General features: G+C 42.1%; 1 protein-coding gene across 2 annotated transcripts in view; it reads right to left on the bottom strand.

The window, feature by feature from the left end:
- DENND1A (DENN domain containing 1A) overlaps positions 1–13079 on the bottom strand; it is a 148705-nt gene that overhangs the window by 111047 nt on the left and 24579 nt on the right. For both annotated transcript variants that reach the window (XM_054283892.1, XM_054283893.1), the window contains exon 3: positions 7472–7515. In XM_054283892.1, coding sequence (XP_054139867.1) covers positions 7472–7515 — 44 coding nt within the window. The remainder of the gene's footprint in view (positions 1–7471; positions 7516–13079) is intronic.

The raw sequence follows: 13079 nt of genomic DNA, 5'->3' as shown, positions 1-13079 counted from the left end.
TTTAAACAAATTATTGAAGAAGCACCAATAAAGGTCTGCAGCAGAGAGTTAACAAGATGTGTGTGAAAGAAATGCTCTGTTTACATAACTGGGCAGAATCAGACTCTGCTAATCACCACTGCCCCATCCACTGTGCAGCCTCCCCAGAACACAGGCAAGGAAATACCTGGAAGCACTATCTGCCACAGCACCCAAAAAAGAGCTCTGTTCATCAAATACCAACTTTATCATCACAGGAGACTATTGTGGCAGCACTGTTCCACTTGGACTTTCAGTCATGTACACAACCAGATTTCATTTTGCTACACTCAGATAATGCAAGCCACAGGAGTTCATTCTCACAAATATAATATGTTACAAGAGAAGGGCCAGAGCTCCAAACTGAAATTAAAACCTAAAATCAAAACCTGCCCATGTAACTACATTACACCTTTATAAATCTGCACTGTAGTTCAGTCCCAATAGGAGATTCATTTTTCATAAGGTAGGAAAAAACCCACAAACAGTTTTGTCTTTTTAAAAGACTGCAATCTCTTCTAGCTGGGTGCAAATTTTCATATACACTTCTGCCCCATCCAGGCACAACAGATGGGAAACTGAATTAAAGGAAAAATTAATCCCTAGGATGTTATCAACAAACAACCAGAAAAAAAAAAAAAAAAGAAAGAAAGAAAAAGAGAAAAAACAAATAATTTAGTTCAACAAATAGTAAATATCATTAAAAAGCAACTCCCATCTCTTGCTCAAGAAAAAAGATGTGCAGAAACTTGCAATGTTGGAACACTTTAGAGCCAAGAGCAGGATTTTGTGTCTAAGAGGACAAGGTAAGGATTCACCAACCTCTGCCTCTGTGCACAGAAGCTCTCTGGAATCACATTTCTGCCATTTCCGTATTAGAGAAACTCTACCATCTCCCACTGCAAAACTAAGTAATTTCACTGAAAAGGTCTTCTATAGAAACTCAAAGCATTAAAAACTGTGAGAGATGAACATTAGACTTCAATTCCTTCCTGCACTGGTTACCAAAGAGAATCCTGATTTCCCTTTGTCATTTCCTACCATAATTCCCCATCAGCAACACCCTCAGCAGAATTAAGCTCTGCACTGGGAATCCAAACCAACAACTGAGCTCATTCCTGAGTCCTGAGGGAACCAGTCCCACCAGTGCCAGCAGACTCAGAGGAAAACAGAACAACACTTTGAGAGTTGTTACCTGAAAATGAAATCTGCCTGCTAAGGATGCAGCTGTCCCAGCATTGTCAAGCAGCAGCAGCTGTACAACCCCTGGGTTCACCCCCTCACAGGTGCCCAAGTGCTGTGCCCAAGATGCTCCTCCCTGCTGAGGAACGGGTTTGAAGCTGCCCCTAACAAAGTGGTTACCACCTCCCGCACCCAGGTGGTATCTGCCTGCTGCAGAGAGGAAGTGTAACAAAACTGAGCAAGCATCCCAAAGGGGGCAACAGCTGACCGACTTTGAAACTTCCCAAGGCCCTGTTTCCCAGGCTCGTGCTCCCATCACACCAGTCTGAGAATTCCCTAAAGAACAAAGACTAAAATGCTGAGTGTGATGAGGACACTCTTGCCCACAGGCCAAAAAGAGCTTCTCTAACATTTTGCAGAGATGAGATGGAGTCAGTGATCACTTCAGACAACTGAAGGTTATAAGAGGATAAAGCTTTTTAAATTGATCAGCATTTCTACAACTTTCATATTTTCAAATACGAGAATATGTTAGGGAGAATTGCGGTCAAAACCTGAGAGCTATAAAAACATTCTTTAGCCCTGGAAAGTGGTTTTTACTTCAAGAAAGGAGAGCTGATATGACCAAACAGAATCTGAAGTTTTCCAAGTGCAAAGCAAAGAACGTTGGACTCCCCTGGTTTAACATGCCCAGCTTGTCCCTGTGACATGCCACCAGTTCCACGCTGCTGTCCAGACACAGGTGAAGGATGGGGTGTGTGAATACCAATGAGTGTCACCTATCATCACCAACAAACCTCCTCTGCAAGGGACAGCACCTCCCACTTGCTGTGCCTGCAAACACCACCAGCAGCCAGAGCAAGGAAGGGTTTTATGTGCAGAGATGAGCTGGCTGTACCTCAACCTGCCCAAAACCCCGCTGGCAGGACCTTGACTGGCATTTCTACTCTTCTTAAACAAAACAAAGATGCTTTCTACATATCACAAGTCTCTAAAGAATAATTTTGAAATAGTTTATGAATTTACCAAGAGCACCAGTATAAACCTGAATGGTTCAGGACCTGGTACAAGACAACTTCCAAAACTATTTTGCTACTGACTGCCTCACCAAACCCAAGTAGAATAATACTGCTGAAGCATCTCTCATTTTAAAGAAACCCAGCTTTACCTGCAGTGAATATTTTATACCTTTATCAATAAATTTAAACCAAAGTGATAATGATTACTCACTCTAGGCCTGATCCCACAACCTTTGCTCACACAAGCAGTCCCACAGGATTTTAATATCACCACCTCAACGAATAAGGGTTTGCAGGACAGGCTTTAAATTATTCATAGATTCACAGATTTTTAAGACCAGAAGGGACCATTATGATCATCTAGTCTGACCTCTTGTATAACAAAGGCCATACGACTGTAGCCAGTAATATCTGCACTCGCTGAATCATCTGTAGTAAAATCAAATTGTGTTTAGCAAACTTCCAATACCTATTCAAATTTTTCACTAAACAGAACTGAGATGGTTTAGAAAGTGGCTTGGCCATACTTCCTCACAGTTGAACCCAATTATTCCTCTATTTCTATTCAGAATTCTTCTGACTTCGGGACACTGGCTTTTGGTGTGGTTTTCACAGACAGACTCCAGAGTCCAACACTACCTCAGGTACTGTCAGGCCAAAATCAAGGAACCTCCTGAGCTCCTTCCAAACATTAATTGCCAGTTAATTACTATTTGCTTTCTGCACTTTTACCACTCCTGCCCTGCACCATGACTTCTGAGACACAGGTATCATAAGTGAAAAGACATTCAATTAATGCTATCAATGGTGCACAAACAGGAAACCAAACATTTCCACCTCAGCTCTTTCCCAGATAGGATCATGTGCAGCAGCTACTTCAACCACAGGCTTAAAAACAAAAAACACCAGAACCACTTTCCTACATTTTCTAAATTACTAAGAGCTCAGCCTTTCCCACCCTTCATCTGCTCCCAAAAGGACAGCTCTTTTTTTAAATTACTCTTAAGACAGGTTTTATCATACTGTGTATGCAACCTGTAAGGTAAAAAGTTTATCCTCAGACGATGTGCAATTCAGAAATATCCAAGTGGATTATAATCACCCCTGTTCAAGCAGCTCGAGCCCTCAGTGCACACAGACTTTCTAGGACAGGGGGTTTATGCTCCATTAGTGGCCAGCACTGTGTAAAGGCTCTCCAATCACACAACTCTCAATGACACAAAGAAAGTGCTTTTTATTTTACCCCGTGTGCAATGTTTGCACAATGCTCATAGACCCTGTACAAGAAAGACCATTAGTTTCTAAATAAAGACTGCCATAAAGTTTTATAGTTTATCTATAAGTGTATAAAGATTGCTGGTTTCGTTGTAAACTCTGTTTCAATGTCAGTGGAAAGAAAAATTACCAGCAGAATAAAAGTAGCAATCTGCATAAGTACCAGCTTGCAAGCACGCATACCTCAGTCATTCCTGGAGTAATTAACTGAACATACAATAGTTCATCAAATTACAGACAAGCCATCATACCACTGAGAGCAGCTCACAAACTGCAACCATCACAACAGCATTTCTCCTTTCCTTTCCAGATGAGCTATACAGATTAAAACAGTCAGCAACCAAATGATGCACTACTCGAAATAAAGCAGTATTTTGAAATATACTGCATTTTCCAAGGTTGTGTAATTCCTCCTACACCTTCCATTGATTGTTTTACTGCTTCCTATATCTATATATTTATACAACAACTATTTGCTGTATTGTTTCTGATAGAAGTTTGTATCTTTGCTGCACTTCCTTGTCTTTAAATTAACCCATGAGAGCTGTTTCATCTTGGGATTAATCTTCAAAACAGTGGCCAGCCAAAATTCATGTGGTGACCTGCCATGGATGGTATTTACAACATCCCAACAGCACAGGATTCCACCTAAAACCATTAACTCCATTACTAAGTTTTTATTAGGAAGCCAAACCAGAAAATACAGTGATACAGAAGGATTTTTCTGGTTTTTGAAAGGATACTCCTATCTACAGTGACTGCATTTTATAAAGAAAAAACTAAGGGTTCTCATCTGGTTTAAATTCTGAGGTCATGACGAAAATCCAGCACTGGAAAACTGTTGCTTATAATACCAACAATTACTGATTTCATGCTAGGTAAAACCACAAACACACACATATACATTTTGTTCTTAAAAGCTATTATAAAACAGTCCTACAAGTTAAAACAGCCTCATATTTTAAAATGTATCTCAAGACTACTCCAGTGTCCCTCCTGCCATTCAAAAAGCCCCATTTTACCCATTTCAAGAGGCCTGGAGCAATCATTAGCATTTTCTCCCCTCGGTAAGGCTCCTCAGTTACCTTGTCTATGACATTTTCTATAAAATATTCCCTTATACAGTTATTTAACAGATTTAAACCGTAGATGTCATTGTGGTCTGAACATGTCAAAGACAACTTGAGGGGAAAAAATCAGGACACGCAGAATTCACTTTGTCAGTAATTACAATCAAAATTCCTGCAATGTGGCTGGCCTGCTCATTACTTCCTGACTTTGTATCAAACCCCTTATTTACATTTCAGATTACATTCTTCATGAAACAGTAAGATCTATCAGAGCTGAGAGGACTGAAATAATGAGGGAGAAATATTTTAATAAAACGTGTTGGGTCTGCATTACTTCCGTGTCAGAAAGAAAGGTTTCTTCTGTAGCCATGGATCATTTATTCTGTCTCTAAATGAGAAGCAAAAGATGAAACTGATGAACTTTTACTGCCCATTTGTCTTTAGCAGACAATTAAGACAGAAGATCAAAATGGATTATCATACCACGCAGACAACTGGCCCAACAGTAATACATCTCCGGGACCACAGATTTGTAACTCTCTTTTATCCCTCCCCTTTCTTCTTACTCCTTTTTCCTCTCTAAAGGCAATGCTGGCTTTGTGGCTCAAGGGGAGCCAAAAGGCTGGTCATCATTATTCAGTCACAGATGTCAATCTAACCTCCCTTTTTTCTCAGTTTCTAAAGCAGTGAGGCACAATAATTTGTGACAGATTCTTTTACTGTAAGGTACAAAGAACACACAGAATAAAACATCTAGCAGCAGCGAGGGTCTCTGATCAGATGTGCTGGTACATGGGAAATACAGTGTATGTAAAAACAAGCACTGAGAGTTTAGATGAATAAAAAAAAACTTGAGGTGTTTTTCCTTTTTTTTCTTACTAATAAGTGCTTTACCTTGTGTTGATTTAACTCAAATATTCCTTCTGGATTAAATCATAAATGTTTGATTGCTAGAAACAATTTTTGCCTGCACTAACATGCAGATCATCTCTCTCCTTTGCATACAGAATACACACAGAAAAATCAAGGGGTTTCTACCATGGATTTTCATCTGCAGTGACTTGGCACTTCCACTTTTTTTTTTCTTCCAAAGAATAATAAACCAGAAGTTTTAAGAAATAAACCTAACTTGACTGATTTGCAACTTCTGTATTTTCAGAGCTCTAAATCAATAAGGACAAACACAGATGCAGCTCTTCCTCTCTGGCTTACTTGAATGTTCACAAGTAAGTGATTTTTCAAATCTAAATCTGTCAGCTCTGGACATGTTCTCCTCTTTAAGAACATTGAGCTTCCAGGATCAGAAAATATTCCTTCCGTGCATCAGTAGGAAAAACATCTTTGAAATCTACTCAGATTTGAGAAGTTCAGCCTCGTTTCTTTTGCCTTCCCTGTAAGTTCGCATGTGCAAAATATCTGACAGAGTAAAACCCCACCCCAAAACCACACAAACACAGCTCTGTGTTTTCAGGGGGTCTGACATCAGCCATTGGAAATTCTGACTAGAACTGGGTGAACATCTTACGAATTTTTATGAGCCTCTGGCTCCTCTGAGTTTCATTCAGTGTTGCATATTCATAGCAATATAACACAAGTCTAACCACTTCCAGCAGAAGAAAGGGGATTGTTAGGAATTTTATGAAGTCAGTTGTATGACAAGGCTCTCCTGTAACACCTTGATCCTGGACACAAGTGACTGTCCCAGCTCCGAAGGACCATGTGTTCACTCGTGATTAACCTGAGACACAGCACACTGCTGAAGAGCAGCGAGCCCTCGTGGAAATCCAAACTCAGAGAGCTGTTTATTAACATCCTACAGACCCACACTGGCAATAAGGATGCAGTCCTCCAAAAGCTTTAGTTCCATGCTATACTCCGTGTGTACAGCAAGCCCTAACAATGAACTACAGTGAAAAGCAGTCAGGTAGTTCAATAGGTGCTTTGAAAAAAATACTATTACTACAAAACCACCCAGAAGGCCTGGTCAAGGTCCCACTGCACACAGTGATTACAGCCAAATATGAAACCATTAGTCTTGGCTGTGGTGAGCGGCACAGCTAACAATTTGTTAAATGCTTTAGTCTAAATGCCACAAAATTTCATGTTGTGTGAAAACATAATTAGAGGGAAAGGATCTGAGCTAATATAGCTGTGCTGACCCTAACCTGGTATCACCCAATATAGAGACTCACTGAGACCAAATTCATTGTTCTGTTAACCAGCTCCACCACGCCAGGACTGGAGGTGCAGGAGCTCACCCACGGCAGCCCCAGCCCAGGGCTGAGCCTGGCACCCGCTCTGGACACCCAGAGCAGTCCCTGCCCGAGCCCAGGCCCCCCATGGCACTCCCCATGGCACGGGCAAGGACAGGGCAATCTGGAGGTGTTAATTCCCCAGTCAGCTAGAGATCCTGTGAAAAATTCCCAATTCAATCTGTGTTTAAATCAAATGATAAATCCCTGCGTGTTCTACCCACACGTTTGGGCTTTTATACCATCTTTTTGAAGCAGACTAGAGACTGCATGATCAGGCAAGAATTTAAAAAATGTGCTGTAGTGCCAGGTGCCCAGTTAAACACAGCTATAAACCTCAGACAATGCAGAGAGCTCTGCCAAATGAACTGCGGCTCTGGCACCTAAAGGCAAAAAGTGAAATTTATTAATCAATTTTCCTTCTCGCTCTCATGTTCGCTTGTAAAAATGAGATTGTAAACCAATCTTATGAGATCCAAATTCTTCCGTTTTCTGCTTTATGTGTAAAAATGTTTTTATCCTTCTGCTTCTAATTACAGCTTCTTTTTCTTTCTAAGAATGCATTTATCTCTTTCAGTAAAAAGAGCAGCAATAATATGTTGAACAACCCTGAAATAAATTTTGTCATGTAAAAAATTAATTACGCATTCCAAACCTGGTCACTGTAGCCCTCTGGGAATTGCCTCCGCACCTCAGGATCTGTAAATAATTGACAGATAATATTAATTGGCTTTGGATTAGTGAGCAAGCAGAGAATCACACATTAATATTTGATCAGAAGATGATAGCAACCCTGGCAGGGGATCCAAGGAGGGCAGCTGAGGCTGCTGTGCTGATAAGAGCAGGGAAGGACTTTTCAAGGCTCTCCCTTTACCCTCCTCCAGACAGAAAAAAGCTGTACATAAAACACACACAAAACACATGAAACCAAAAATGTCTGTGTGTACATACACGCACACATATATATAGATATATATATATAAATATAAATTCCTTTTTAAGAGAAGCCCTGGTGCTAGACTGAACTTCAGGCTGGCACTTGGGCTACATCTTTCCAGCTGCAATTTGCCACCTGGGCTTATCTCCAGGAAATGGTTACCCAATGCACCTCATTTTGGTTAAAATCAGACAGCCAGTTTTGCCACCTCCAGGCACTCTGCTAATTTATTTCCATAGACAGTTTTCAGTGATACTAGATTACAAATCCCTCAAAATTACGTTACTTATGTTAAGGTATGCTCCCTACAAACCCAAAAATATTTATCTAGAATTTGAAAGAGGCAATTAACACAGCTCTGGAACCTTTCTCATCAGGAAAACAAGTGTGAACACTTCAGAGTAGCAAGCATTCAAGACTGATGCAACGTCCTTACTCCTTTGGCTGTCAGAATAAATAATATGGTAGTATTCCCTGAGAAGTTATCTTAAATTTAATTAGAGATGTTCATAAAACAACAGAATATCACGACTGAAATTATTTATATGACAACCTATTTAAAACAGATCTCTTCAAAGCCATCCGTTTTTCAAAGGAATACATCGGAGAAGGCCACATTCCATTCTACAAAGATAATTTTTTAATTACAAACACCAAACCATGTAACAACCAAGCAAGAGCTCAAAACCAAGTTCAATGCAGGAGCAAATGAACAGCATCGTGGCAGCATCGCCCTTCGGTGCCAGGCTGGGTTTGGTGCTGCAGACACGGCCCCAGGCTGGGGCACACCCAGCTCAGCACTGAGGGGTGGCACGGGTGGCACGGGCACCTCCCCTGCTGCCCCACAGGTGCCAGCCCAGAGTCCCCAGAGCAGCGTTCCCCGAGTGGGGAGCTGGGCCATGGTGGCTCTGCTGCCAGCAGGTGCCAACTCCTTCTCAAGGTGGACTTTGTTCACATGAGAAATCCAACAGCCCAGGCCTTTATAAACTTTCCAGCTTTACATTTTCCAGACAATCAGATGCTTGGTCTTAACATTTCCCTGTGATATATATACAATATATCAAACTGTACGTGCACACATCAGCAAACCCATCTACATTACCACAGCAAACCAGAAACAGAGAGCAAGGGATCTCCTCTTAGAGCCTTACTTTGAAAATTCTTCAGCCTACACACAGGTAAGTGAGCAAAGTGTCCAAACACAAAAAAGATGTGACCAGCTGTGCTGGCATGGGCCCCTCTGCACACAGTTAGCAATTAACAGGACAGTACAGCTTCACACTTCAGCACAGCCAGTACAGCATCAGTGCTAAAAGAAACTATGCCACACCTATTAAGATGCACATTTTAAAATAATTTTAAAATTAATTAATGGAGGGCAAGAGTTCAGAATTCCACCAAAAAACCCCACCCAAATCAATGAAAGAAACAAATTTGTATTGCTGCAGACATTTGTAATGGTGTCTGAACATGAAACCTACATGTTCCCCCCCTTCTATTGATCCATTGCTCTCAAACTTAATATAAATATATATACACATACTGCCACACATAACATTTTATCATTTACCATTATCTTAGGGAAATGAGGAACTCAATTTGACATAAATCCAAAGTGTGTTTGCTCTAAACACATTCATCCATAGATGGCAAACTACATTCTCATTCTTGAGAAATGCAACAAAATAGATTAGTCATACAAAGTAAGTGTGTGTGTGTGTGTGTGTGTGTGTGTGTGTGTGTGTGTAAACATGCCTTTTTCCTGTTCTCTTAGCATCCTGAAAGCCCTTCTGCGTTCCTGGAGCTCCCTGCCATGAAGGACAGCCCAGCGTATTTCAGTGAAGCCTGAGAGCCCCATCCGAGCTCCTGGTGCAGGGGCAGAGGTCTGAGCAGGGCTGGGGGAGATTCCAGAGCTCAGGGCAGCTGAACTCACCCTGAGCAAACCCATCCCTGCTCCTGCCTCGATGGTCCCACCTGAGGGAACTGCCCTGCCTGCCACCTGCCCGTGGGACACAGGGACGCAGCTTGTCCTCAGGCCAAACATTGCTATCACAACTACTCAGAGCAGGCTCTCCCCTGAAGGAATAAGCACAAATCGCTTAAAAATCACAACAGACATGATATCCAAGTTATTCTGAACAAGAGAAAACAAACAGATACAGGCCAAGCCAGCACCCAGGACTCAGCTTCAATCAGCACCACGAGTATCAGTGAAAACTGTTCCAGCACTCGTGTGAAATATTTGGCAAACACATGAACAAAACTGACTGTCAACTCTGCCTGTAAAACTAAAGTAGCTTGGGGAACTTCAAACACTTTTACTCGCAGTAATTTGTTTTGCACAGTGCATGCAAACAGTTAGATGCAGCTCCATTGTAGTTGTAGACAGTAAGAAAGCCCTTTGCAACTCAAAACAGGGAACGCTGTTATTCCAGGTACTTAACAGGCTTTCGAGTGAAATGATGCAAAGTAAACACATGTAAAATACTGTTTTCAAGTTCAGGAGAGTGGAATCTATTTGCTGACATCAGAACAAGGGAAGAGCCAGGCTGAAATCGCAACCAACCTCTTGCCCAGCTACAGCAAAGCACTGAGCTGAAGCCTTGCAGTCACATTTAACTTAACAGAGCTCTGAGAGTTCAGCTGAGAGCAGGAGCAGACCTTGCAAACCAGGAACAAACACAGTGCAGGTTAACCCCCAAAAGGAAAAAGTCACAGGAATTATGGAGATGCTTCTCAAACTAAACTTGTCCAGACCCCAAAACAAGAATTCAGGTTGTGCTACATGCTGAACTTTTCTGCTGTTGGTAACCTAGTATCTCCTGTTTATCTTCCATTACAACTGGTTTTGTAGTGTCAGCTCACAAAGATGACAAGACCCACACAGTTTATGCCTAAAGCAAGGGCTCACAAACTTCCCTGGAAAACAGCCATCCATAAATATAAATACATGCTGAAATACAGCACTGGAAACTGTAAGTTGCAAGTGTAAAGCAGAAAGAATACAAGCAATAACATTCCAAAATAAACGTAAAATACGCCATCCCATCTGCAATCTTCCCTTCTTGTAGGGGCACAAGTGCAAAGAAATACACATATGTCACAACTTAAACTGCTGGTACCAAGGAAAAAGTCGATTTTATTCCTAATGCTTACACTCAGGTTTAAAAAGCTTGTTACTAAATGGCGTGTTGTATCAATTTCCTAAGATCCATGAGTGATTTCAGCACAGCCAGTGTGGGCTCACTTCCCAAGCTGACAAGCACCATTGGAAGCTCTCTTCCCACAGCATGCAGCTCCCTACAAAGCAGCTGCTGCCACAAAATCTCAGCTGGCCAAAGACCAGGAGCTCCAGCTCCGTTGCTGCTCACTAGGGACAGCCTGTGCCAGGGAGGACAGAGCTGGAAATCCCCATATGAAATAGGTTCTGTGGCTATTTCTGCAGCAGTTTCCCTCACAACTATTTCAAGAGATGCTTCTGAGGGAACAGCCTGAGTCACCTCCCAGTGGAACAACGTGGGGGTTATTCTGGAGAGGGGTGAGCAGGGACAGAGAGCCAGGCCTTTCTGCACGGGCACTGCAGCACCCACAGAGCCACCCAGGGGTAGCACCCAGCACACATCCCACACTGGGGCAGGGCATTCTCATGGCCAGCACACCCACATCTCCCCTCTGGAAGAGGAGGTTCCACATCACATCTGCGCACATTACGTAGAGCACTGCATTCATTACTCAAACATATTCCAGCTATTATTTTAGTATTTCATTAAATATGTGAATGTTTCCAAGTTCTAAAAGCTATCCCTGCCTCTCCATACAGGATCTTGTTTAACAAAAAGCCAAGTACAGCAGAATATTGAAATTAGCTGTGAACTGTATAATCCCATTGTTCAATTTCATGGCATTTAAGACAGTACCTTCCCCTCCACACAAGTCTGGATGTTAATCCATGCTGGAACCTGATTTAATTTTCCAGATGACAGGATGGGAACATGCTACAATGGCATATTAGTGTAACTATGCTGCTCTTTTACTCACAACTTTTCTTACGTCATAAAGTGAGGAGTTTTAAAAGACACATGCCTAATTACTTCTACAAATAGCACAGCTCAAACTGCTCTGTGTTTGAATTTTATGGAAATTATAAGACCACATAAGTTTTCAAAAAATTAACAGAACATACTTCCTAGAGTAAACCATGCAAACCCAATATAAACAAACTTGCTTTTTCTGATAAAAGTCAGCCAATTTAATCCATTATGGTTATGAAATAACTTCAACCCCAAATTGAAAAATATAGTGAAACTTGCTTCATTTTTTCTCCTAACTAATTATTTACCTCATTCACTTCTTTAAGGTCCTTATAGCTGCAATCCCTCTAAAATGAACTGGAATTCCATTCAGAGTAACTTTTAATTTCTATACCCACTACACATTGTCACCCTTATGCAGCACAACTAAAAAGCAATGCAAACTTCTTTCCAAACCTCTGCCAACTCCTTGGTGCCTGCACCCAGCTCAGCCGAACACTCCTGCTTGCCCCTAACCTGCTGCAGCTCAGCCTGCAGATCCCATCTCAGAGAGCAGGAAGCAGGGGAGGAGGGAAAAAGGCGGGGATGGGAGGAGAAATGTGGGAAAGAAAGAACCTACACACACACCAGAAGACAGACACAAAACCTCAGAATAAGTTCTGGCATAAAATACGTATGGAATAAAAATTTCGATTTTTATTTAATATGCAGCTTTAAGCCCTCAATCCTTTCTTTTTAAAGTGCACTTTATTCTAAAAGTGTGCAAGTCAGAAAATAACCAAGATGAAAAGAAAATTCTGTAAGAAAGTCTTACACCCCATCCCACAGGCCACTGCCAGCAGCACAGTGTGAGACTGATGTCACCCCAAGGTGTCACTGGGCACAGCGAGCACCCACAGCAGGCTCCATGCTCTAACACACACCCCAGGTGAGTCTGCAATCACCCTCTTCACCTGGCACACCACGGTGCACACAAACACCCACCCAGGTGAGTCTGCAATCACCCTCTTCACCTGGCACACCACAGTGCACACAAACACCCACCCAGGTGAGTCTGCAATCACCCTCTTCACCTGGCACACCACGGTGCACACAAACACCCACCCAGGATCCAGGCTGGCCTCAGTCTGTGGGCACGGCCCTGCAGGGAGAGGAGCAGCCAGGACTGGGGCCTCAGCACGAGGCCATGGACAGGCATGGCACAAAAAAGAGACTCCTAAGCTTGCCTTTCTCTCTTTAACAGAACATTTGGAATTCTGCCCTGCAAGTGCCAAATACCTCACTGGTAACATAAA

Source organism: Melozone crissalis, unplaced genomic scaffold (genome assembly GCF_028551555.1).
Source record: "Melozone crissalis strain CALT ecotype California unplaced genomic scaffold, PUWL_Pcris_2 ptg000041l_1, whole genome shotgun sequence".
Classification (NCBI taxonomy): Eukaryota; Metazoa; Chordata; class Aves; order Passeriformes; family Passerellidae; genus Melozone; species Melozone crissalis.
Note: the sequence above shows the minus strand (reverse complement) of the source record. Positions and strands in the feature narration are given on the sequence as shown.